General features: G+C 42.8%; 1 protein-coding gene across 3 annotated transcripts in view; it reads right to left on the bottom strand.

Annotated features, from left to right (window-relative positions):
- Window positions 1-6,819: 6,819 nt before the first annotated feature.
- Window positions 6,820-27,640, bottom strand: part of dhrsx (dehydrogenase/reductase (SDR family) X-linked) — a 281,259-nt gene continuing 260,438 nt past the window's right edge. For all 3 annotated transcript variants that reach the window (XM_078545083.1, XM_078545084.1, XM_078545085.1), the window contains one exon: window positions 6,820-7,214. In XM_078545083.1, the coding sequence (XP_078401209.1) occupies window positions 7,017-7,214 (198 nt within the window). In that variant the 3' untranslated portion in view covers window positions 6,820-7,016. The remainder of the gene's footprint in view (window positions 7,215-27,640) is intronic.

Raw genomic sequence — 27,640 nt, 5'->3', positions numbered from 1 at the left:
CTACTCAGAACAGGCTTGTTACATGAAATTGTGTAACAGTTATGTTGCTGGACTAATAATCCAGAGAATGAATAAAAATGGCCTTGAAGATATCAGATGGTCATTAAAACCTAGCTGGTTCATTAATGTCCTTCAGGGAAGGAAAACTGTCACCATTACCTGGCCTACATGAATTTCCAACCTCACACTAATGTGGTTGATACTTAACCACCCTGTGAAGTGGTCCAGCAATTAACTCAATTAAGGGCTACTAGGGATGGACAATAAATGCTGGTCTCACTGGATAGAGCAATTCTTGTTTTAAAAATAAAGACAAGACTTGCATTTTATACAGAGCGTTTCATGACCTCAAGATGTTCCAAAGTGCTTTTCACAGACAATGAAGTACTTTTGATGTGTAGTGAGTTATAACGTAGGAAGTGCGGCAGCCATTTTGCACACTGCAAGATCTCAGAACATCATTGTGATAATGACCATATAATCTGTTTTTGGGATGTTGGTTGAGGGATAAATATTGACCAGAGCATCGGAGAGAACTTCCCTGCTCTTCTTCGATATAAAGACATGGGATCCTTAGCTTTATTCATAGAGGCTAAATGTACAAAAGCAAGGATTTTATGCTAAACTTTTATAAATCACTGGTTAGGTCTCAACTAGAGATTTGTGAACACTTCTGGTCACTACAATGTAGGAAGGATGTCAAGGCCTTGGAGAAGGTACAGAAGAGATTTACTAGAAAACAGCCAGGGAGGTAGGAACTTCAGCTACATGGAAAGAATGGAGAAGCTGTGTTTATTCTCCTTTGAGCAGAAAAGAAAAATACTTTCATTTATATAGCGCCTTTCATGACAAGGCATTCCAGAGCGTTTTACAGTTAATTAAGTATTTTTGAAGTGTAGTCACCATGATGTAGGTAATGTGACAGCCAAACTGCACACAGCAAGCTCCCACAAACAAAAATGAGATAATGGCCAGATAATATGTTTGAGTGATGTTGATTGAGAGATGAGTATTGGCCAGGACACTGGTGATAATGCATCCAAATAGTGCCATGGGATTCTTCGCAACCGCCTGATGAGAGATCATCATGGTTTTAATGTCTTATCTGAAGGAGGGTACCTCCAACAGTGCAGCACTTCCTCAGTTTGCACTAGCCTGGATTTTTGTGTTCAAGTCTCTTTATTAGGGCTTGAGCCCACAACATTCTGCCGCAGAGGCAGTGAGAGCGCTACCGACTAACCTATGGCTCAGTTAAGGCTAATGGGAGATTTAGGATGGAGGTGTTCAAAATTAGGAGGGGTCTTGAGAAAGTTAGCAAGGAAAGTTAGTAACCGGAGGGCACAAGAGTTAACAGAACCGTTAAACTACTTCCAATTCTGACGAAAGGCCTACCTGAAAAGTTCACCCTGTTTCTCTCAGGCACGGCCTGACCTGCTGAGCACTTTCTGTTCATTTCAGGTTTCCAGAACCTGCAGTATTTTGCCTTTTACACAAGATTTAAGGTGGTTGGCAAAAGAGCCAGGAGTGAGATGAGAAAAAAAAAAATGTTTGCACACAGCAGTTTATTCCGATCGGGAATGCAATATGCCTGAAAGGATGGTGAAAGCAAATTGAATTGTAACGTTCAAAAGGGAATTGGATAAATAATTGAAGGGGGAAACGATCGTAGGGCTCTGGGGAAAGATCAGGGGCAGTGGGAATAACCAGACAGCTCTTTCAGAGGGCTAGTACAGGCGTGATGGAATCATCCTTTTATACAGCTTAGTATTGCAGCAGGCAGTGTGTTAACTCATTGAAGAAGAATCCCTACTTCCAGCTATTCTGTGGTGAGCTAATCTTTTATTTTTATAGCAAGGGGATCAGCCACAAGCCATGTTTCAGCAGGTGCGATCCTCAGTTTACAGATAAGGTAATACATCTAGCAGGAGAGTTTATCTTGATAAAAGCAACCCAGCAAACAATCTATTCCAACAGATGACCAATCAATTCAGAATGGCATTAAAAGTACCCCAAATTATTTTACACAGCCCATTTGTCTGATTCTCATCAACCATCCAACTCAGCCCACTCCATCAGAACCAAACTCTATTATTCCAACCTTAAGGTTAGAAGCCATTGCAATAAACAAACCATCAGCTAATCATAATTCCCATGTATTTACCACAAACCTGAGAGAACCAGCCAAAAATGCTCTCCCAATACCAAAATTATCCTCCCAACTACGTGACTGCTGTGGCTCAGTGGTAGCACTCTTACCTCTAAATCAGAAATCCCACGATAGGAACTTGAGCGTGTAATCAATCTGATGCTTCAGTGCTTTACTGTTGGAGGGGCCGTCTTTCAGATGAGACGTTAAACTGAGACCCTGTCTGCCCTCTCAAGTGGATGCAAAGATCCCATGATGCTATTGTTAAGAGAGCCAAGGAGTTCCCTCTGTATCCTGACCAATATTTAGCTCTTAACCAATGTCACTATAAAGCAGATTATCTGCTCATTTTGTGTCTGTGGAACTTAGATGTATGCTAATTGATTGCCGCATGCCTTACACTTCAAAAGTTCTTAATTGGTTGAAAAATGCTTTGGGGCTTGCTGAGGTCTTTGAAAGGCACTATATAAATGCAAGTTGTTCTTACTTTTACATAGATGCGAGCTAAAGAGACTCATGTCCTACACTTCCTGTGGTGACCTCCATGATGGCAGTCTCAGACTTTAATATAATTTCTGAACTGATTATGTGTACTGAGATTGATGGAAATGAGTGCAACCTCCTTTAGCACTTGAACGTATAACTGGGTTCAGGTATTAGGCGAAGCAAGGCCTTTGTGGTCATGTCTCTCGGGTCTGTGGAACATCTTATTCTTAGGGTCGTGGGTGAGTGCACGAAGAAGCTGTGCATGGTAAACCTAATCGATTAGCTCTTGCGGCACGAGTGTCATGCACAGAGCTAATAAAATGCTGCCAAACTTGACTCTGTTGATCGCCCATTGTAAGAAACAAGTTTGCAGTTATAAAGCACCTTCCATGACTTCTGGACACCTCAAAGCACTTTATAACCATTGAAGTACTTTTGAAGTATAATCATTGTTGTAATGCGGGAAATAGGGTGCCAATTTTGCACAGCAAATGCCCACAAACAGCAATGAGACAGAAAGCCAGATAATGTGTCTTGAGTGGTATTGATTCAGGGACAAATATTGGTCAGGACACTGGGGCCTCAGTTTAACGTCTCAGCTCAAAGACAGCAACTCCATCAGTGCAGCACTCTGTCGGTGCTGCACTGAAGTATAAGGACCAATTAATAGAAGAATGAGCTCTCCTACTCTGGGGAACTGCCTGGAAATGAGCCTAACAACTGGCTCCAGTGGGTTGATTGAAATCAGAAGCTTGCCTTGTGGGAAGTCTCATCACATCATTCTGCGGTGGGAATTGTTGCAAGCATTCCAGAGAGGAACCTCAAAGAAGCCACCGACTGGGGCCTCTGACAAAAGGTTAAGTGAGCAATACCCGTTTTGGGGATATATTTCCTCACAGCTTTGGGAGGTGAGGGATGGATAAAGGAAACACGAAAAATACTATCAGTCGGGTAATAAACTAACGGGGTTTAATTTCCTTTGGTAATAACTGCCTGTTCTGTTCCAACTGTGCCAATTTATCAATTCTCATGGAGCTGTGTGATGACACGGTTTTTAATTATGTTTTGGTTCCCTTATGTATTATTCAACATCTTCAACCAGCAGAGTGAGAGAAAGGCAGAATAAAATATAACCTCTTCTGGGTTCCCTTGATCAAATGACAGTCTGATGTGGCTTCTTTTTTTTAAAAAAAAGAAACAACACTCCACCTGGACAAATGGACAACATTCTCAAAGGAAGTCCCAACACAATATTCAAGCAGGAGTACAGGTAATGAAAAAAAAAGACTTGCATTTATATAGCACCTTTCTCAATAGAACTCCCAAACTATTTTACAGTCAGTTATGTAATTTTGCACTGTAGTCATTATTGCAATGTAGGAATTTTGGCAACCAATTTGCGCACAGCAAGGTCCCCCACACAGCATGGTGATAATGACTGGATAATTTGCTTTTCGTAATGTCGGTTGAGATCCAAATGTTAGCCAGGACACTGGGGAGATCTCCCCTGCTCTTCTTCAAAATACTGTTACGCTGTCCAATCACATGGATCCCCCACCTCTGGAGGGGGGGGAGAGGAGGCATTAAATTCCTTCCCTCATCTTTGGAGTATGACTTGATCCCACAACCTTGTGGCTGAGAGGTGAGAATGCTCTGACTTCTTTGGGTGCTACCTTGAGAACCCTACTTGGAGGGCTCCTTTGCAGGATTAGAATTTGGTTAATCACTTTTATGACCCTGAAAACTTCAGATGGCATACTTAGAAACCAACTTCCCAAAGAAACGACTCACCCATCTCAGATTCCAGATACTTGGAATCTTGTTCAGATTAGCTGATCATATCTGCACACAGTACAGGTTTTGGGGGACAGGAGTAGTGTTGGAGGGTTAGAAGGTTGTAGGAGGTTGCAGAAACAAGGAAGGGGAATCACTGGCATGATCTGAAACCATGTTGGCCTCAAACATAGAATCATTAAAAGGCAAAAGAGGGACAACACCAGAATATCTGGAAACCCGAAATGGTGCAGAGAGGAGCTAAACAGAAAGGGCAACCTTAAAATGAAATGGAATGTTTCATGAGGTTGAAGGTGCTATATAAATGCAAGTTATTGTAGTACTAGCTTCTGCCATCAAATATTGACACAGCAGCCAGATAGTAAAGGAAAAGTGCAAATGCTGGAAATCTAAGCCCTGAAAATGCTGCTTATGGATAGCAGATTGATTAGCAGTTCGGACAGGAAGACAGGTCATTAGTCTAGGTTGGATCTCTTATCAGAACTGGCGGAGTCTAATGAAAACCATCCCTTTAGTATTAGCAAAATAATTTTAACAGCTGGGCTCACTGCAGCAATGATTATTTATTCTTTGTCAAACACACATTATTATTATTTAATTTTTCATGGGATTTGGACGTCACTGGCAAGGCCAGCATTTGTTGCTCATCCCTAATTGTCCTTGAACTGAGAGGCTTGCTAGGCCACTTCAGAGGGCAGTTAAGAGTCAACTACATTGCTGTGGGTCTGTGGACCAGACTAGATAAGGGTGGCAGATTTCCCTAAAGAACATGAGTGAACCAGTTGAGCTTTTACAGCAATCAATGATACATTCATGGTCACCATTACTGAGACTTGCTATTCCAGATTTATTAATTGAATTTAAATCCCAATGGTTACCGGTGGGGTTTGAACCCATGGCCCCAAAGCAAGAGCCTGGGCCTTTAGATTACTAGTCTAGTGACATTACCAGTTCGCCACCGACTCCCCATATACACGTAATATGATGATTCCGGAAGATCATTGCATGGAAGAAAGCCCAATTTTGTTTTTTGTTAGGCAACTCTCACTTCACTGTAATGGATATTGGTGCACTGAAGAAAACAGATGACAATCCCATTGGTAAATGCACAGCTTTAAAATCCTTATCCTTATGTTTAATATCCACCTTTGGCCTCGCCACTCCCTATTTTTTTATTTCTTCGTGCAAAGTGGGCATTGTTGGCAAAGCCAGCATTTATTGCCTATCTCTAATTGTCCTTGAGGTGGTGGTGGTGGACCCACTTTATTAAATTGTAGCAGCCCATGTGGTGTAGCTACTCCCACGGTGCAGTTAGGCAGAATTCCTAGATTTTGACCCAACAATAATGAAGTCAGGATGATTTGTGACTTGGAGGGGGAACTTGGTGGTATTCCCTCAGACCTGCTGCCTTTGTCCTTTTGGATAATCGAGATCACAGGTTTGGAAGCTGTGCTTGAAGATGCCTTGGTGAGTTACTGCAGTGCATCTTGTATATACTATACACTGAAGCCACAGCACCGTTGGAAGAAGGAGTGTTTAAAGTGGTGGATGGGGTACCAATCAAGTGGGCTGCTCTATCCTGGATGGTGTTGAGTTCCTTGAGCATTGATGGAATCAAACCCATCCAGGCAAGTGGAGAGTATTCTTTCACACTCCTGAGTTGTGCCTTGTAGATGGTGGGCAGGCTTTTGAGAATTAGGGTGGTGGGTTGTGTCAGGATGTGAGTTACTTACTGCAATAAAAATCCCATCTCTTACCTGCTCTTGTAGCCACAGCATTTATAAGGCTGGTCCAATTAGTCACTAATCTCTGGAATTCTCTCTCCAAACCTCTCCTCTTTTAAGACGCTCCTTAAAACCAACCTCTTTGGCAAAGTTTTTGGCCGCCTGACTAATGTCTTCTTCTGTTAGTGTCAAATTCTTTTTGATATCACTCCCGTAAAGAATTCTGGAATGTTTCATGAGGTTGAAGGTGCTATATAAATGCAAGTTATTGTAGTACTAGCTTCTGCCATCAAATATTGACACAGCAGCCAGATAGTAAAGGAAAAGTGCAAATGCTAGAAATCTAAGCCCTGAAAATGCTGCTTATGGACAGCAGGTTGATTAGCAGTTTGGACAGGAAGACAGGCCATTAGTCTAGGTTGGATCTCTTATCAGAACTGGCGGAGTCTAATGAAAAACATCCCTTTAGTATTACCAAAATAATTATATAGATCACCAGCAGCCTCTACAGGCAGTAATTAAGTACTGGAATAGTAGAGTACCAAAGTGCATATGAATATATATTTTTTCTCTCTCTAGACCTGAATACTTTAACATGGTTAATACAATCACACATTATTGACTTGGAAATTTTATCAATATAATGAATCAAACTGAGCAACTAAAAGATGTGGTTTTCGGTTTGCTAATGAACACAAACACGATTAGCAATTTAATTAATTATCCTTGATTTTGTTTCAATTTTTGCAGTTTCTCAGGGTTGGTTCATTATTCCTGGTGTCTGCCTATCAGGAGGAAGTGACAGAGGCATATAGCTCGCACACCCAGTCCTCATGTCACATGAATGGAGCAGACTCCTTCTTTCTTCAAGAGGCACACTGGTGCCTCTCCGGATTCCCAACTAGATTGCAGCTCTGGGCCCAAAGTTTTCTTTGAAGGTCCTCATCGTACGAAATGTCCGCAGATTTCACCTTCTGACCGTTCGCATAGTAGGAGCCTCCTGCCCCTTCCAAGTCCGGTGAAACCGCTGCGTATATCACGGTGGAAGCTCCCTGGGTCGAGGTCTGCAAGAGAAGAAGAGACAGTAAAAAGAACAAAAGCTGCCGAAGTCAGCAGCCCAGAATTTGCTGGAAAGGTGACGTTGAGTTTAGTGGTACTCGCCGTTATTAGTATCTAAATAATCCAGCAAATTGTGGTGACGAAGAAATACTCCATGAGTTGTGAATCACCATAAGTTGCAGCACAGTTAGGCTTGCAAGAGCGGCAGCTTGTCAATCTCCCTGTTAGTTTCATGACGTTGCTGCATCTTTGCATTAGTTGCCAATTAAACAGGCCACAGAAAGTTAGGACTGGTGCCTAAAAGCGCAAGGACTTGTCCACTAACAAGATTTATATTTCCCACAACGGCATGTAACTTCTACAGCCTAGAAAGCGAACAACTGAAACCGTGGAGCCTCATTCCTGAAGATAGTAATTTGCTCTTGGAGGTTTTTACAATCTAAAATTTTCTTTTCTGCTCTTTTCTTCCTGTATCTTTTTCCTCTCTCACTCTCTTAATCTAATCTTACTTTTTGCTTTTCTTTCTGTGCCAATTTGACTCTAATTCACTCTATTCCCTTCATCTTTCCTTTGTTTCTTTCTCAATCCTTAACTTCCAATGCTTCTGTCATTTGTCAAGATATAAGATGCCCCCATAACCCTTGTCTCGTTGTTATCAGCTCCCACCGCTAGCAACTGCAAATATTTTTCAAACTGAAGGGTGAGGGAAAAAGTCTAGCTAATGGGACTTGCTGCGAGATGACCCACTCCGTCAAATTCTGTACAAATTCGACCTCAGTGTAACATAGGATAAATTCACTGATCATGTTGTACTCAAAGAAACATGGGTCAGGGAAACGATGCATTATTCCACTCTACCTCAGCATCTGGCTTCCTGCCCTGCTAGGAATGGGTGCATTTGTTTTTATTTATGGCAAAATAAAAACTCAATCTTTCTAAATACAGTTGTGATTTTGGCATAAAAACTATGCAGATGAATGTATCTATCGCGCCGCCACTTGAATCTATTCCTGCCAATTGATATAAACCATCAATTTTTGTGCTGGTTGCCTGTCCCGTCACCCCCCAACATGCTCAGCTTGGGAATAACCAAAATATAACCAAATTTTGCAATCCGAGCTCCTCCCAATTCCTTGATTGGGCTAGAGGAGGAGGAGTGGAAGGAGGATCCTATTGAGTGTAACCACCAGCATATACCAGTTGGGTTGAATGGCCTGTTTTAGTGCTGTACATTCTATGCAATTCTATGTAATTTTCAGGGTGTGGGGACGTCAATTGACGTCACTGCCATCGATGATGGAATGGAGAGAGGAAAGCCAAAATAGGGAAGAGTTAGAAGAATACTGACAAATAGGTCTGGAAGTAGTACAATGTCATCAGACACCCTCTCTCCATCAGTACTGGCAATTCTACAATCACTTCTGTGCTGTCTGACCGCTTGTTCAACATCACGTTATCACAATGGTCTTGGGTATTGCAATGGGTAACCTCTAGAATCTGCAATTCAAGCTGACCCACAGTAAAACCCTCCTCTCTCTGACAACGGACCTTAAGTAAAATAAGTTTGAGTGGTCTCACTCTACTCCAACAGAGCACACATCCACAGCACAAAATTACCAGTGGTCTGGTAATAATTGGTATTACATTGGCAATCTCATGCATTGGGGATTACACAAATCACAGTGATGCATTAGCTTGGAAATCAGGCTTTTTGAATATTAATAAATGAATGCTTAACAATAATTTGCATTTATATAGCATTGTGAACATAATAAATATTCTAAGATGCTTCATTGCCCAAAAATGGATGCTGAGCATTAACAGGAAGAGGTTATAACTGCATTTCTCAATAGAAGAGAAATCCTTTTCTCTTTTGGTGCCTATTTAGGTATTTCTGAATTAATTCCTCTCCATGAATGAGAGTCATTGTTAAGATTAATATTGTGGGAGAAATCTTCAGGGTGCTATATGCTCTAAGATCACAAGTGAACTGAGGTCTTGAAGTGGGTCAATGAATAAAATGATGGAGCAGCAAGCCACTTTGATCCCGAGTTTTTGGTATGGATGTGGTGACACCTTAGACTGGTTAAAGTGACAGTCACGAGCAGTGCAAGGTCTACCAATGAAATCTGCCAGCAAAGAGCATCGTGGCCAAGTGAGTTTGGGCTTTTGATTTTTTAGTGGTTTCCTTGTGGTCTAGGAGGAGCAGAACTCCACCTCTAGCCTCTACAAAGAAACCTTGCAGGCTTCATCTGCCCCAGATATCCCCCTTCCTCCTACAATTCCACCTGAAAGTTCCTTGTGACCACTTACCTTAGTCCCTCAGGCCTTGGAAGAGAATATCTGCCATGCGAAATATCACTCCTCCCTGCTGGCCAGGCAGCGATTTCTGCCAGATTTAGGCGTAAATTGGTCTTTCAACATGGTAAAAAGACCCTGGAGTAAAAACAACTTTTACCATCTGCCTGGCCTGGCCTCTACACCACCCAAGTTAAAATCTGGACTTATGAGTCAACGGCGCCTCAGCCTCAAATTCCTAAAACAATGACTTATTAAGATTCTTTGTCACAGCTAATGGCAGGGGACAGGTGAATCTGCAAGCATGGTTTGCATGTCAGAAAATTGCATTCATACTATGGATTGTGACACTAATGTAATTTAGCATCGGTAAGACAGCTGTAAGATCAAGCCCCAGATATTTAAAAACAATTCACTCATGCCTAATTAGAAATCCATTTCAACCCTTCATTTCACAGTCAAATGAAGGTTGAGTTGAAAGGGGCTGACAAGGGAAGTCAGGGACAGCATAAAAGCTAAAGAGAAAGCATACAATGCGGCGAAAAGCAGTGGGAAACCAGGGGATTGGGAAGCCTACAAAGACCAACAGAGGACAACTAAAAATGAAATAAGGAAGGAGAAGATTAAATATGAGGGTAAACTAGCCAGTAATATAAAAGAAGATTGCAAGAGTTTTTTTCAAATATAGAAAGGGTAAGAGAGAGGCAAAAGTGGACATTGGGCCGCTGGAAAATGACGCTGGAGAAGTAATAGTGGGGAACAAAGAAATGGCGGTGGAACTGAATAGGTTCTTTGCGTCAGTCTTCACGGTGGAAGACACGAGTAACATCCCCAAAGTTCAAGAGAGTGGGGGGGCAGAGGTGAGTATGGTGGCCATTACTAAGGAGAGGGTGCTAGGAAAACTGAAAGGTCTGAAGGTGGATAAATCACCTGGACCAGATGGATTACACCCCAGAGTTCTGAAGGAGATAGCTGAAGATATAGTAGAGGCGTTAGTGGTGACCTTTCAGGAATCACTCGAGTCAGGGAGGGTCCCAGAGGACTGGAAAATCGCTAATGTAACGCCCCTGTTTAAGAATGGAAAGAGGCAAAAGACGGGAAATTACAAACCGATTAGTCTGACCTCGGTCATTGGTAAGATTTTAGAGTCTGTTATTAAGGATGAGATTTCAGAATACTTGGAAGTGCATGGTAAAATAGGGCAAAGTCAGCATGGTTTCATCAAGGGGAGGCCATGCCTGACAAATCTGTTAGAATTATTTGAAGAGGGAATGAGTAGGTTAGATAAAGGAGAGCCAATGGATGTTATCTACTTGGACTTCCAGAAGGCCTTTGACAAGGTGCTGCGCAGGAGGCTGCTCAGTAAGATAAGAGCCCATGGTGTTAGAGGCAAGGTACTAGCATGGATAGAAGATTGGCTGTCTGGCTGGAGGCAGAGAGTGGGGATAAGGGGGTCCTTCTCAGGATGGCGGCCGGTGACTAGTGGAGTTCCACAGGGGTCAGTGTTGGGACCACAACTTTTCACTTTATACATTAATGATCTAGATGAAGGAACTGAGGGCATTCTGGCTAAGTTTGCAGATGCTACAAAGATAGGTGGAGGGACAGGTAGTATTGAGGAGGCGGGGAGGCTGCAGAAGGATTTGGACGGGTTAGGAGAATGGGCAAAGAAGTGGCAGATGTAATACAACGTGGGCAAGTGTGAGGTCATGCACTTTGGTAGGAAGAATAGAGGCATTTTCTAGACTATTTTCTAAATGGGGAGAGTGCAAAGGGACTTGGGAGTCCTAGTCCAGGATTCTCTTAAGGTTAACTTGCAGGTTGAGTTGGTAGTTCGGAAGGCAAATGCAATGTTGGCATTTATTTCGAGAGGACTAGAATATAAAAGCAGGGATGTGCTGCTGAGGCTTTATAAGGCTCTGGTCAGACCACATTTAGAATATTATGAGCAATTTTGGGCCCCGTATCTCAGGAAGGATGTTCTGGCCCTGGAGAGGGTCCAGAGGAGGTTCACGAGAACGATCCCAGGAATGAAAGGCTTAACATATGAGGAACGTTTGAGGACTCTGGGTCTATACTCGATGGAGTTTAGAAGGATGAGGGGGGATCTGATTGAAACTTACAGAATACTGAAAGGCCTGGATAGAGTGGATGTGGGGAAGATGTTTCCATTAGTAGGAGAGACTAGGACCCGAGGGCACAGCCTCAGAGTAAATGGGAAGACCTTTTAGAACAGAGATGAGGAGAAACTTCTTTAGCCAGAGAGTGGTGAATCTATGGAATTCATTGCCACAGAAGGCTGTGGAGGCCAGGTCATTGAGTGTATTTAAGACCGAGATAGATAGGTTCTTGATTGGTAAGGGGATCAAAGGTTAGGGGAGAAGGCGGGAGAATGGGGTTGAGAAACTTATCAGCCATGATTGAATGGTGGAGCAGACTCGATGGGCCGAATGGCCTAATTTCTGCTCCTATGTCTTATGGTTTCAATATAAGACTGCAGGGAATGAATTGGAGGAGTAGAAAAAAGCCTAGTGACAGAAGCAGAAAACAAAGCATTTTACATCAGTAGGCAATAGTTTGCCATTCGAAAGGTATTCAAGTGAATACTTAAAGGCCCAAATTTGAAACAGTTGCACAGAGCCAGGCTTTGTAGTCTGACTGATGGGTTGGAAATGACCAATACAGTCTCATCCACCTTGTTGTAACCAATCACGAGATGCTTGAGAGTACTGGAGACATCACCCTTCCGTCTACCTAGCAACAGCGATATGGAACAATAGCTTGCAGAGCTGAATCCCTTTGTAAGACTTCATTGCATTCAAAAAATACTTGGATAAGCACTTTACATGCCAATGACAACTTATATTTAATAGCATCTTTAACTAGATGAAGCATGCCAAGGCACTTTATAGGACAAAACAAAGTTTGACATCGAGCCACATAAGGAGATATTAGGTCAGATGACCAAAATCTTGGTTAGAAAGGTAGATTTTGAGGAGTGTCTTAAAGGAGGAGAGAGAAGTAGAGAGGGGTGGAGAGGGTACTCTAGGGCTTGCGACCTTGGCAACTGAAGGCATGACCACCAAGGGTGGAGCAATTAAAATTGGGAATGCACATGGGGCCATAATTAGAGGAGCACAGAGATCTCGGAGAGTTGTGGGGCTGGAGGAGATTGCAGCGAAAGGGAAGGAGTGAAACCATGGAGGGATCTGAAAACAAGGTTGGGAATTTTAAAATCAATAAGTTGCGTATCTGGAGTCAGTGTAGGTCAGCGAGCACAGGGGTGGCAGGGGAATGAAACTTCTTGTGAGTTAAGACACAGGCAGCAGAGTTTTGGATGACCTCAGGTTTCCATTGGATAGAATGTGGGAGACCAGCTAGGAATGCATTGGAATAGTTGAGTCTAGAGGTAGTGAAGAGATGAGTGAGCATTTCAGCAGCAGATGAGCTGAGACGGGACGAAGTCGAGGTGAAAATATACAGTCTTAGAGATGGCATTTGTATGAGGCCAGAAACTCATCTCAGGATCAGATGTGACACCAAGGTTGCGAACAGACTGATTGCAACTCAAAAATTGGTCGAGAGGGAGATGATGAAGGGTAGCTGGGGAACTGAGTTTGCAGTGATGACCAGAAATAATGGCTTCAGTCTCCCCAATACTAAAGGCAATTTCTGCTTACTCAGTACTGAATGTCGGATAAGCAGCCTGATAACCTGCAGAGCTACGACAAAGAGCTGCAAATATGGAAGTAGACAGGATAATTCATTTTTAGCCAGGGTGGACATAATGGACTAGATGGCCTCCTTCTGTGCTGTAAATTTTCTATGATAAGACCGAACAGCCTATAATGCGGAAAACCATTTAACACAGAAAGCAAGAGGAGTAAAATAAAACATCAAAAAACAGGAGTATAACTTTCATGTTCCTTCCTTCAGTAAATAAATGGTTGTATGATAACCCATTTAAACAGTAGCCATTCATTTCTAGAATCGTACAGCATGAGGAGGCTATCTGGCTCACTGTACCCTTGCTGACTCTATGGTCTGCATTTTTGGCCCCCTGTTGACAGTGGGATCAGATGTAGGGCATAAAATTAGTCCTGCTGGCCAGCATGCCAGTTCCCCGGTCTCATCCTATTCTGGGCCATTTTTGCGGAGGTAGGATCGGTATGGTGGGAGGACGTTCAGGCTGCAGGGTTCAGGCGACATGTGGCAGCATATAGATGATTAGACTCATTGAGAGGCAATTGAAGCTAATTAAAAGAGGCCAACTGGAATTTCCCAATAGGTCTCCAGCTTCCCGCAGGTGGAGAGCGCTAGTTTAGCTGCTTGGAGGCGGGCACCTAAACACATGTCTGCCCCACCTCCTACCCACAGTGGTGGCCTAGCTGTTAAATCTATTTTTTCCAATTAAAGATTTTGAAGCGGCCTCTCTCTTACTTACCTTCAATTGTAGTCTGCTGCTCCTTTCAAGCTGGAAGGCCTCAGATTGGCCCTCCAGCATTGAGAGCCCCAACCATCTTCTTTAACTGGACATAGCCCCTATGAAAATGAGTGACTGTTTTACCCCCAGGCGTAGGTTGAGGACAAGGAAACAGCCCCGACCTCTGTTTCGCTGGAGGGAAAACCTAGTCCCATGAAAGAGCCATCCAATTAGTCCCACTCCACCTGCTCTTTCCCTCTTGCCCTGAACTTGCTTCCTTTCAGGAAAGTATCCTTTATCCTAATCCCTTTTGCAAGTTACCACTGAATCTGCTTTCACCACCTTATCAGGAAACACACTCATGATCATAACAAGTTGTGTGTCGAACAAAATTCTCATCTCTCCTCTCGTTCTTTTGTCAGTTATCTTAAATCTGCATCCTCTGGTTACACTGCTACTTTCAGGATCTTGCTATTTGGAAATGGCTGGCGTGTTTTCCTATAGAACAACAGTCCTTGCACTTCAAAGTAATTCATTATGACCGGGACAGTTCTTAGAGACATGCTCCTCTAATTGGGTGAACATTTAATGTGTTCATCTCAAATTCCTCTCTCTGCTATACTATTACCTACTTAAAATAAATGGAGCAATAACTCCTCTTTAATAGCACATAAAATTTCAAACAAACGCATTAAGTGTTTATCCACGAGTAACCCAAGGGTCAATCTAAACATAAAACATTATTTTCTTGTGCAAATATCTCCAATGGCATCCTCGTAGCCTAGGGCACTTCCATAATGTAAGCAAGGTGATGTCCATGCCTTCCAGGGGCACTAAGCTTGGCAAAAAAATTCTCACTTGCTGCCTCCAAAACAAAATGCTCTTTTCTGCCAATGCAACTGGTCATCAATGGTAGTCCAAGCCACCATTTGGTTGAGGTTGATTTGCTGACCAGTAATGCGGTTTTCACATTGCTGGTCACCTAAGGGCTCTCTCTGCATGAACCGTAGTTTTAATCCTTGACGTTGTGCAGATACAGCTAGTTGAAAGTTGCAGAATATGATCTGAATCTGCCCAACAAATACTTAGCGAGGATGAATTCAGATGAGCCAGCAGCCTCACCACATTATACAACAGCTCACACTACATAAAGGTTGGTTCACAGTGCGGTCTTTTCATGACCTGTGAATCAAGGGGATGTGATCTATGCAAGGGTCTATCGGAGTGTTTTCCATGCACTCGTGCAATTGCTGGAGAGAGCCAGTTTTACAGGATACTATTTCCACAGCAAAGCCTTGTTTGACAGGTTTGTAGATTGTAGAATTAGGAACAGACAGTAACACACCCCACTAAGCCAAAAATGATTTTTAAAGTTGGTGCTTTACTCCCAACACTTCCATCTGCTGTTCGCGAACAAAACTGTGGCCACACAACAACAACTTGCCTTTAACATCCCAAGGTTCATAGGAGCATTAATAAACAAAATGTGACACCAAGCCACATAGGGAGATAGCAAGGTTAAGCAACCAAAGTTTGGCCAAAGAGGTTTTGACGTAAAGGAGGAGAGAGAGGTAGAGAGGTTTAGGGAGGCAATTCCAGGGCTTAGGTGTCACCTTCAGGCAGCTAAAGGTCCAGTCACCATAGATGGAGTGCAGAAAATCAACAATGCACAAGAGGCCAGAATTGGAGGAGATAGGGATAGAGAGTTATATGGTTATATAGTTATAGGGATAGAGAGGGGTGAGGCCGTGCAGAGATTTCAAAATAAGGATGATAATCTTAAAATTGAGGAGTTTCCGGACCAGGAGCCAATGTAGGTCAGTGAGTATGTGATGGGTAAATGTGTCTTGGTTCACATGTCATGCCTGAGATAGCATGCCAAGGAATAACAATTACCCTTCCATTGTCAGACTAACAGCTCGCGATCACTTTATGCTCTCCTTAATTCTTTTGAAAGGTAGAAAACACCACAAAGTATAAAGTCTGCTGCACTGGTTCCTGGTGCACTCCAAGAAGACATGTCAATAAATGCCACACTTCCAGCCTGTGATGTTGAGACTATTATGGACATAAAATCACTAGCTGGGATATGGGAGTCCCCAGTATGTGCTTCATGCATAGGCCAGACACTGGCATGACAGAATCATTATCCCTTTAACCTAATCGATTTACTTACCAATAGAACAATATACAGAGACTGTCAGACACAACAACGACAACTTGCATTTATATAGCACCTCTAATGTAATAAAACATCCCAAGGCACTTCACAAAGCATTGTCTCATCCTGTCTTTCATCCATCCTCGTTCCGAGGGTTGACCGCACTATAAACAATCTTTCTCCACAGATTTCTATTCTCTGCTGCCCTCACTGCCTGTCCCATAGACAGGCCAGTCCATGTTCTGATACTATTCATCCATGCCATCTTGGGTCTTCCTCGTACATGTTTTCCAGGTGTTTTTCTTTCCATTACCTCTTTTTCCAAACACTCCCCTCCGGTTCGCATCACAAAATCTGTGAGCTTCCTTGATATCACCGCCTCAAACAAGTTACTCTTAACACCAGCTTTCTCGAGCGCCCACTCATTTGTCCGCTTTGCAGTCCATGACACACAGAATATCCATCTGAGTCCTTTCATTTCAAATGCTCTTATATAAGCCTCGTTACTCTTCTTGATAGTCCAGCTTTCACAGCCATACATTGTCACTGGCCAGACAGGGGGCTTTCGCAAGATGAATTTTCACTGTAATTGAGATGCTGTGGCTACTCCATACTCTTTTAAACATGTTCAAAATGCTATGACCCTTATTAAGTCTAGCCCAAATTTCTTTGGTAGACTCCACATCTTCTGTGATAAGTGACCCAAGGTAGCGGAAGCTATCAATCTGTTCAAGCAGAATTCCATTAATCAGAATCTTGCGGGTCTTTCCAACCATCTCCATCACCCTTGCCTTGTCGACATTGATCAGGAGACTGTGTTTCCGGTTAACTTGGTCAAGACGATCCATCAACTCATGCAGTTCCTCCAGTACGTTAGTCGCCAAGCATTATAAAGCAAGATTTGTCACAGAGCCACAGAAAAAGATCTCTCCATAGCGTTACGACCAGTGCCTGGGCAAGGTTCCCTCAATTTGTTATTATCCCGGAGAAGATACCCCAAATTGTTATGCTCCCAAATGAGAAGGAATGAACTGGCTCCCTTCCTTTATTCAACCCCCTCGGTTGGTTGAAACAAGGTTATTTAAAATGGAAAACAAAATAAAAACAGAATTACCTGGAAAAACTCAGCAAGTCTGGCAGCATCGGCGGAGAAGAAATCAGTCAACGTTTCGAGCCCTCAGGCTCGAAACGTTGACTGATTTCTTCTCCGCCGATGCTGCCAGACTTGCTGAGTTTTTCCAGGTAATTCTGTTTTTATTTTGTTTTGGATTTCCAGCATCCGCAGTAGCTTTTAGCTTTTTGTTTTTATCTTTTTATTTAAAATGGACCCTTTCCTTCGTGGATACCTTTTCCTGGTCCAAATGTATTTATGTTTTAAAAATGAGCCAATTTACCAGCCTTTCTTGAGTTAAAGAAAGAGTGAATCTATTAGTTAATAATACACGAGAAAAAAAATAATAAAACGCAACACTCGTACACACGGATTAGAAATGAGAGGTGAGTCTAGAAATAAAAGTTAAAAAGATATACGAATCCATCTTTGGCTGGCCTGTGAGGAGTAGACGATGAAAGCTTGCGGCTATTAAATTGGATGATTCTGGTAGAGCTGACTGGGCAGTTTTTTTGTGGATTCTTGGTTCTGCAGGTTTGCTGAAAGGAGTGGTCCTGTTTCCTTTTTGACTGTGGCTTTGCTGATTTGTGACTTGCTTCCAGCAATCAGAGATTTTTTTTTTTTTACCTGCAAGCGCAGGGATGCCTAGTTGATGTTCTTCAACTACGACCTTCACAGCACGCCCTCACACACCAGACCTGGAACACCAAAACTAACACACAGAGCTAGGGCTGCAGTTGACTTTTTAACTCCTTTTCTTGTGTATTCCTGGAAGGGAAAAAAACAAACAAACATGTCTTTCGCCCAGATCTGCTTTCTTTTCAACTCACATCATGTCCACAGTCTGGGATATAACGCACAGGAGGTGGTTTCTGCTAAGATGGTAATCAGCCTTCATTATCTCTGCAACTACAGGAGATTGCAGTTCAGTTTTTGTATTGCATCTTTTCCTTTGAAGCATCTCTTTCTGAAGTAGGCCTTGACACCTTTTTAGGTGCAACATTCCGTCCACTGGACTAGTTGGTCAAGTGTAATCCACATAGGAATTTTTCAGCAAGTGGCTACTTTACAGTCTCAGCCAGCTTTTGCTTGTATTTTGCTTTAAAAAAAACCCACGTTTCACTTAAAACTTCAATATGTCCGTAAGTAATTCGGGCTATGGTCCGCTGGCATAACAATAGCCTCACACCTCTCTATCCCTATAACCTCCTTACCCTCACAACTCTCCAAGGTCTCTGCACTTGTCTAATTCTGGCCTCTTGTGTATTGTATAAAGTGTTTTTCATGACCACCAGACATCCCAATGCACTTTACAGCCAATAAATTACTTTTGAACTGCAGCTGTAACGTAGGAAATGCAGCCTTGATCAACCTTAATATTTGTGGTTAAGTCCTGAAGCGTGATTTAGTCTGTAACAAGGGATATTAAGGCAGATGACCAAAAACTTTGTTAAAGGGGTCGGTTTTAAAGACACAGAAAATTAAAACACAATGTTTAAACTAATAAAGATAAAATGGGCTCATGAGGAGTTGAATTGCCTTTCTTTAAGAATGTATTGCTTACACAGCTTCATAAAGGACAGCAATCCCAGATGAAACAGTCACTCAGATCTTTTAAATGTGAAGCTGCATGCGAATGGCACAAGCATGTAATCCAAATTGAGTATTGCTGAAAAAAGAGAAATGTCAAAGCTTTTCATCTTGCACTCATCAGGACATTTTGCAAGAATACCAATATAGGGAGAAAGAAAACAACAATTTATACTGTATGTGAAGAGAGTGCTGACTGGTTGGCAAGTGCCAGTGTAATGCTAGGTATGTAGGCTGTACATCCCAAAGACTGGCGAATCGTATCAAACAGCATGTCCCAGCCGCTGTTCGCAATGGACAAGGTACAGACCGTACCCAACCATCCCATGCTTGCAAAACTCAAAACACATTGTCCAACATTAGATGTGATTCCGCGATTGGACAACATTTGCTAAACAATCCTCAGTGTGCTAAGAATTACACTGACAGCCAATTTAAGATTGTCATTTGGGCTCGCAGTGTGGTGCATTTGCGTGTACTGGAAGCTACATAAATTAATATGCAGGGCCCTATTCTTTGTAGACAGAAAGAATATGTACACACATTGTGCCTGTTTCAGCAAAACAAAATAAGTGACAGCGATTCACTGACTTATTCCTCAGGGCAATGCCTTGACCAATCAGGGTCAGGCTCCCTGGTTTAAATTTCAAACAATGCTTGGCAGTTAACTGTCAGTCACCATCACTGGTGCATTCTCTATGGCAACGCCTCTACCAATCAGAGTCCACTTGCCAACCAATCAGCAGTCTCTTCACATACAGTATAAATTGTTCTTAGACCCTTATATTGGTATTCTTGCGAAGTGTCCTGATGAGTGCAAGACAAAAAGGTTCAACATGTCTCTTTCTTCAGCAATGCTCAAGTTCTGTACTACCAGGTGACTATTTGTAATCCAACTTTTTAAAATCGCTAGATAGAATTGGAACTCAATAATCAGAGTTGTGATTTATTATTGGGGGACACCATTCAGAATAACAATACCTTCAAAGTCCACAGGTAGCCAGAAATGACAGGTTTCACTGTGCGTGTGTGTGTGTGTGTGTATATTTTGCGGGGTGGGGGTGGTGGGGGGGGCAGTTGGGGGGCTGTTGTGGGGGAGTGAGGAGATGCAGTCCCTGAGTTCTGAATGAATACCCGTGCACATGTTATTTTCATCCCGGGGAGTTGGGGCCACCGCCTCCCAATGCTGCCCGAGCTGGGAACTGAAGCGATCATCTTTTCAGCAGCAGGTTAGAAGGCCCAACTCCATTGGGATATAGGCCCAGTTCTGCTGCTGACTGTTAGGCCTCCTAGTCATCACCCCTCCACCTGACCCCTATGCTTCCTCCATACCACCTCATATTTCCCATGAAGCCTCCATAAACCATACCCTAGCCATACCTCTCATGCCTGCCACCCCCCATCCCAGCATACCCTCTCACTCAGTATCCACTATGGACTAAACTCATGAATCCAATAATAACATTGGGAAGTCTTTGAAATGCTCATGAAAAAAATAAACAAACATTCATTCAACTCCACTTGAAAAAAAATTAAAAATTCATCTTAGAAGCTCCTAAGACTGTCAACCAAACACAGACATTCAAACTCCCCTTGAAAAAACTCTCTCCTCTCAGTGCTCATAAATCTGTCGAGATAAACAAACAGCCAATCAAAAACCTCTTCAAAACATTTTAATCCTATTGGCTGCTTATAAAACTGTCAATCAAACAAAACTTGCAGTTCCCTTCACAGCTGTGTAAACTACCCCTGCTGAGCTAAGTCCACGATCCCTACATTGGTCAAAATGGCGGCATCATATGGAAAATTTGAATTTAAGGTCCCCCACCTCCATTCTCGGCTGCCCGATGGGGGTTTGCCCAGCATCGGGATAGCAAACTCCAGTCTATAGACTTTTAAACATACATTTTGAATTTTTCCCAGAACAAACTTCCTTATTAATTTCTAGGTCAAGTTATCTGACTTGATTTTTCTGTAGCCAGCCTGACGTCTGCCTCCATTTTGAAATTTGCTCAGGAAAGTCAGCTTTGATTTTGACGTTAGCGATTTTTAAAACTATATGAAAGAAATCTGAGATTTTCTTTAGTTGGCTTAGGGTGAAAACATTGCTTCCATCACAGTGATGTTAGGAACTAGTTATTCTGTTTTAATAAGGAATCTACAAAGGAAGCATTAACTTGTCGTCTTATTTCAGGTGCTGCATATTTCTTATTTTTAAAAAATTTTAGTTCAATATTTAATATTAGACAGAACAATACCGGGGAATACCATTGCTTTGATATAATTTTAAATTGGGATTTCGCAAATGTTTAGCTCCTCAATAATTGAAGCTTTTGATCGCAACCATAACAAACCACCTACCTCAACACTACCAGCAACAATGGCAGTTGAGGGTACACACCGCACAAATCAGGCCAAAGGATCAGTATACAAAGCGGGGGTGAATATGAAACTCTTTTACACAACAGGAGTGAGTTTGTCAGTAAACTGTTGGCTGCAAGTATAAACGAGTCATGGTTCAAGAGGTTGAAAATGTCATTGATCCAGGAGTGTGTGGGTCTTGGAATGCATTGTTGGACCGGTGCCCCAATTTCCAGTTTTTGAACTCTCATCAGCATGCCCTTGGATGCAATTCCTAAGACCCCCACCCCCTGCCACAACTATGGTGAAATAAGATGTCTCACATCATATAGAAACTTTCTTAATTCCGCAGTCCTTGCCTGTCCTGGTGAATATTTATCCCGCACCCGACACCCAAAAGCAATAAGCTTACTGGTCATTATCTGACTGCTGTTGACGTTGCTGAGCGCAGATTGGCTGCTGCGTTTCCTACATTGAAACGGTGATAAGAGTAACTAATTGGCTGTAAAGCACTTTGGGGTATCCTGAGGTTGTGCAGGGCGCTATATAAATGCAAGCTTCTTTTTTTTTCTTTCAAAGCTGCTCTAACGATGCCTTGGAAAAGCTTCTTCACATGCTGACAACGGACAGATTTGTTCCCTCCTCTATAACTCTGAATTGTGCCTATGCGTCAAGCACAACGATTAATTGTGCGCATTACTTCAAGTTATACCATAAATGCAAGGCCGCTGACATACATTTAAAAAAAAGTAAAAGCCAAGCTGAGATCCAATGTCAAGAAGCACTTCTTCACACAACGAATGATCAATTCCTGGAATGTTCTTCCAGGGTAGGGTAGTACGGGCAAAAACTCTGGGGTTGTCTAAGGGGCAAATTCAAGTTAGATTGTGTGATGAGGGTTTGCAGGGTGGGGTGGTGCAGCGTGGGCTATAAGATGGGATAATAAAAACCAGCATACAAACAAGATGAATGTACTCATATTATCAACATATTATGAACTTATCAACATCCTGGAGTTACGATTGACCAGAAATTAAACTGGATCAGCCATGTGGCTGCAAGAGGAGGTCAGAGGCTCGGAATTCTGCAGTGTTTAACTCACCTCCTGACTCCCCAAAGCCTGTTCACCATCTACAAGGCACAAGTCAGGAGTGTGATGGAATAATTTCTACTTGCTTGGATGAGTGCAGCTCCAACAACACTCAAGGAGCTTAACACCGTCCAGGACAAAGCAGCTCGCTCGATTGGCACCCCATCAAAAAACATTCACTCCCTCCAACACCGATGCCAGGGGCAGCAGTGTGTACTATTTAAGGAGATAGTGGTAATGTCGCTGGACTACTGATCCACAAGCCCAGGCTAATGCTTTGGTGTCCGGTTTCATTCCTTATAGACTTTGTAGCGATTTGATACAACTGAGTAGCTTGCTAGGCCATTTAAGAGTCAGCCATGTTGCTGTGGGTCTGGAGTCACATGTAGGCCAGACCAGGTAAAGATGGCAGATTTCCTTCCCTAAAGGACATTAGTGAACCAGGTGGATTTTGATGACAATCGACAATCGTTTCATGGTCATCATTAGACTTGCAATTCCAGATATTTATTGAATTCTAATTCCACCATCTGCCGTGGTGGAATTCGAATCAGGATTGCCAAAGCATTACCCTGGGTCTCTGGATTACTAGTCCAGTGACAATTCTGCTAGACCACCACCTCCCCCCTGAGGTGAGGTGATAGTGACTGCTCTTGACATCAAGGCAGCATTTGACCGAGTGTGGCATCAAGGAGCCCTAGCAAAACTGGAGTCAATGGGAATCAGGGGGAAAGCTCTCTGCTGGTTGGAGTCTGACCTAGCACAAAGGAAAATTGTTGTGGTTGTTGGAGGTCAATCATCTCAATTCCAGGACATCACTGCAGGAATTCCTCAGAGTAATGTCCTAGGGCCAACCATCTTCAGCTGCTTCATCAGTGACCTTCCTTCCAAAATAAGGTCAGAAGTGGGGATGTTCGCTGATGATTGCACAATGTTCAGCACCATTCGCGAGTCCTCAGATACTGAAGCAGTCCATGTCCAAATGCAGCAAGACCTGGATGATTTCCAGGCTAGGGCTGACAAATGCCAAGTAACATTCACACCAACAAGTGTGCCACACAATGACTATCTCCAACAAGAGAGATTCTAACCATCAACCCTTGACATTCGATGGCATTACCACTATCAACATCATGGGGATTGCCATTGACCAGAAACTGAACTGGACACACCATTAAAATACTGTGGCTACAAGTGCAGGTCAGAGGCTAGGAATCCTGCAACGGGCAACTCACCTCCTGACACCCCAAAGCCTGTCCACCATCTACAAGGCACAAGTCAGGGGTGCAGGAATACTCTTCACTTGCCTGGATGAGTGCAGCTCCAACAACACTCAAGAAGTTTGATACTTCTTCACTGCTGGGTCAAAATCCTGGAACTCCCTCCCTAACAGCACTGTGGCTGTACCTACACAAGGACTGCAACTGTTCAAGATGGCAGCTCACCACCACCTTCTCAAGGAATTAGGGTTGTGCAATAAATGCTGGCCTAGCAGGTGATGCCCACATCCTGAAAATGAATAAAACAAAACATGGGTTCAATCCCACCAACTGGTGGAATTTAAATTCAATGAATAAAAAAACCTGGAATTGAAAGCTAGTCTCAGTAATAGTGATCATGGAAGCATTGTCGCTTGTCATGAAAACCCATCTGGTTCACTAATGCTCTTTGGGAAGGAAATCTGCCATCCTTACCCAGTCTGGCATACATGTGACTCCAGACCCACAGCAATGTGGTTGACTCTTAACTGCCCTCTGAAATGGCCTAGCAAGCCATTCAGTTCAAGGCCAATTAGGGATGGGCAAAGAATGATGGTCCAGCCAGTGATGCCCACATCCCATGACAGAATAAATTTTTAAAAAATCTACAAGATGCACTGCAGAAACTCACCAAGACTCCTCTGGCAGCATCTTACAAACCTATGACCTCTACCACCTAGAGGGACAAGGGCAGCAGGTGCATGGGAATACCACCACATGCAAGTTCCTCTCCAAGCCACACACCTGAACTACGTCGCCATTCCATCACTGTCGCTGGGTCAAAATCCTGGAACTCCCTCCCTAACAGCATATGACCTGCAAGGGTTCAAGAAGGCAGCTCACCTTCGCCTTTTCAAGGGCAATTTAGGGATGGGCAATAAACGCTGGCCTAACCAGTAATGCCCACATTCCGTAAACAAATGAAAAAAATTCATGGTGCCTTTCAATGTTCCTAGGATATCCCAAAGCAATTCGCAACTAGAAAATTACATTTGAATTGTGTAGAACCTTCAGCACAGAACTGGTCATTTGGGCCAACTGGGGTTTATAGGTAAACTCCGCAGCTAATGGGCACACAGCACGGTCTCAAAGAGAATGAGATGAATGATCTGTTTATCTGTTTTGGCAGTTGGTTGACAGATTAATATAATGTCAATGTTATGACCTACCAAGAACTAAGGTTTACAATCTGACAAATAATTCTACAAATTTGGCTAACACAAAATGCCCAAGGTCATGATATCCTTGTAGGCTGAGCAAGCAAGAACTGAAACCTCAGAACCACCAGCTTGGACACAGTTAGTCATTGCTAATCTTTGAACCTACTTCATGTATCTCCACTTGACAATAAGCCATTTTATGAAGGGCTTTAGCAATTAGAGGTGACATTAAAACTATTTATATGAACAGAAAGAATCACTAGGCCTGTGTGACGTGAACTCTTTAAAAAAAAGACTACAGATAACATCGTTGTTTTTGAAATAGCTAATATGGGATGGCTCACAGCTAGCGCAATCTGTCAAGGCAGAAACACCCAAGGAGGTTAGACCATGTCATAAATGATAAGTGTAAAGTGAGGCAAATTTATCACCCACATCTGAATCACCACATGTACTACTGCCTGGAAGCACACATTTGTCTTGTACTATAATGTAAGGGAAATTAGGTGTTGCCACAGCAAAATTAGTTGCGTTGCTATTGGTTGTTACCCCTGTATATATCTAATAACTCAGACTTCAAAGACACTGTCTGATGTGGCTCACACTGAAGTGTTTTTTTCCCCTCCATCAAAACCCAGGTTAAGGCTCAAGGTTGAAAAGAGTCAGAGAGAAGATGGGATAAATCAGTAACTAGTGGTTAAGTGACACTGAGCTGGGTCTCATAAGTCTGTATGCCACAGGCGAGAAAGCTGAAGAAACAAAATGGTTGGGGTTGATGGGATACAGACATGATAAACCTTAATGAGTAAAGAAAGTCTTACATTCATGCAGTGCCTTTCACAACCTTCTGACATCCCAAAGTGTTTCTCTTTCTCCTACCTACATTGGTAACTCCCATCTCTGATGGTGGGGTTGCCGATCTGCCAGGTTTGGAGGGTCTCCTGTTGGCTGTCCAGCCTTGGGAGCCAGCCCACCATCCTTAACTGGATGGGGCCCCTGAAACTGGCCCGGCATCAGGATTGGGGCCCTGGAATGAAAATCCAGCCCAATGTACTTTTACCAAGATCCTCCAGAATAGCATAAGTTTGGCTAGGATGAACAAATTGTGAGCTGCTCACTTGGGTAAATGCAGCTGCCATGAGATACAGCAGTATACGTGAAGTCTCAAGTCCATGCTGAATTAGCTGATCTCAACTACTGGCATAGGGTGCTGCAATTGACCTTAGCACCCTGGGTTAGGATGGGAAATATCATCCAGTGCTTCTGCTCATAATCACTTTTGCTGGAAGGCATGCGTGTTAAAATCTACATAGAAAAACAATGAAGCTACAACATGGATACAGGGCAGCCAGTCTGTACCAGCCTTTACCCTCCCATGAGTGTGATTGTGCAGGTGCGCACATATATGCCTATGCGTTTACACACCCATGTGCATGTATGTATAAGAAGAAGATAAGGCTCAGTGATCATACCCACATAAGAGAGACTAGCATTTATATAGCACATAGGATGTCCCAAAGCACATTGCAACCAATGAAGTACTTATGAAGTGTAGTCATTGTTGTACTATAAGAAATGTGGTAGCCAATCTCTGCACAGCAAGCTGCAATGTGATGATAATCAGATGATCTGTCTATGTAATGCTAATTGAGGGATAAATATTGGCCAGGACATCAGGGATAACTCCCTTGCTCGTCTTTGAAATAGTACGATGGGATCTTTTACATCCACTTGAGAGGGCAGAGGGGGCCTTAGTTTAGTATCTCATCTGAAAGACATCACCTCCTGTAGTATAAGGGTTTGGCACATATAAGGTTAATGTGGGACTGAGTAAAGTACCGCCCGCACAGTGATGTAGGATAACAAATGACCTGCACCTAGGGGTCAGTCCAGTGTTGAACAGAGCCATGTGCATGCAGCATAGAGACAGCTCCTAGCTTGAACCCGTTACTGTATATATGTAGATAGTTCTTGTAGTTGATACATACAGTTAAGCTACTTAAGACTATGAAGACTTCATTAAGGCCCACCAGACAGTATCCAACACCCTACAATGCCTCTGACAGTGCAACACTTCCTCAATATTGCGCTTGAATTTGTCAGCTTTTTGATTTTTTCTCTCAAGTCTTGGAGTGTGAGTTGAACTGACAAACATCTGACTCAGAGACGAGAGTGCAGGCAACTGAGCCCCAACTGACATATAGTTTGCATCTGCCATTCACTGCTTCAGCTTGTATACAAAGAATGTCATGTAAAGGATGCTGTTCAGGGGACCAGAACTGGTAGCAGCCACATTGAGAGATTCCCTGAAGGACATTCATCACTTAGAATTCAGGACATGATCTGTCATTTGCTCAACCGTCTTTGCCTTGTAACTCATTTGACAGAGCTCTTTGAATTCTGTTTCTTGTGTAAGTGATGAGATAAGTGGCAGATCTATGGTTTGTCATTTTTTATTGCTGACAATAATGAATAGTAAATGTGCCACACTTTAAGAGATAAAGGTCACATTACCAGGAGAAGCTGGAGTTGAAGCACAACTAATTAACACTGCCTGCTTAAAATGATCACAATAATATGATAATATAAATCTTTGGTGCGTATTGCATTAATCTGGAGAGTTTGACATGTTAAAGTCTAGGGAAGGTGAAACTTTACCACTAATGCAAGAGAGGTATGAGCAAGACACTTGTTGAAATTGCAATTGTTACAAATGTGATGATTTATGGGATTGTTATGTTTTGGGACTGTGTCTTTAATTTAGGGCAAATGGAGGAATGAAGGAGCTGATATGATCTTTTCTGAATGCTGCTGACAACAAACCTGGGTTGTAAAGGGGCGCTGAGGTTATTTTACTGGGAAGAAGGTGCAAGGTGTTCACACTTGTAGACAACGGAAGAAGCGTCTGTGCTGAAAGTGGATAGGCTGTTCGTCTCCAAAGTCCCAGGAAGGTGTCAAGAATATCAGGTGTTGTAAAC

The sequence above is a fragment of the Cetorhinus maximus genome, chromosome 7 (assembly GCF_964194155.1).
Source record: "Cetorhinus maximus chromosome 7, sCetMax3.hap1.1, whole genome shotgun sequence".
NCBI classification, from domain to species: domain Eukaryota; kingdom Metazoa; phylum Chordata; class Chondrichthyes; order Lamniformes; family Cetorhinidae; genus Cetorhinus; species Cetorhinus maximus.
The sequence above is the reverse complement of the archived record's forward strand: the minus strand, read 5'-3'. Positions and strand labels throughout refer to the sequence as shown.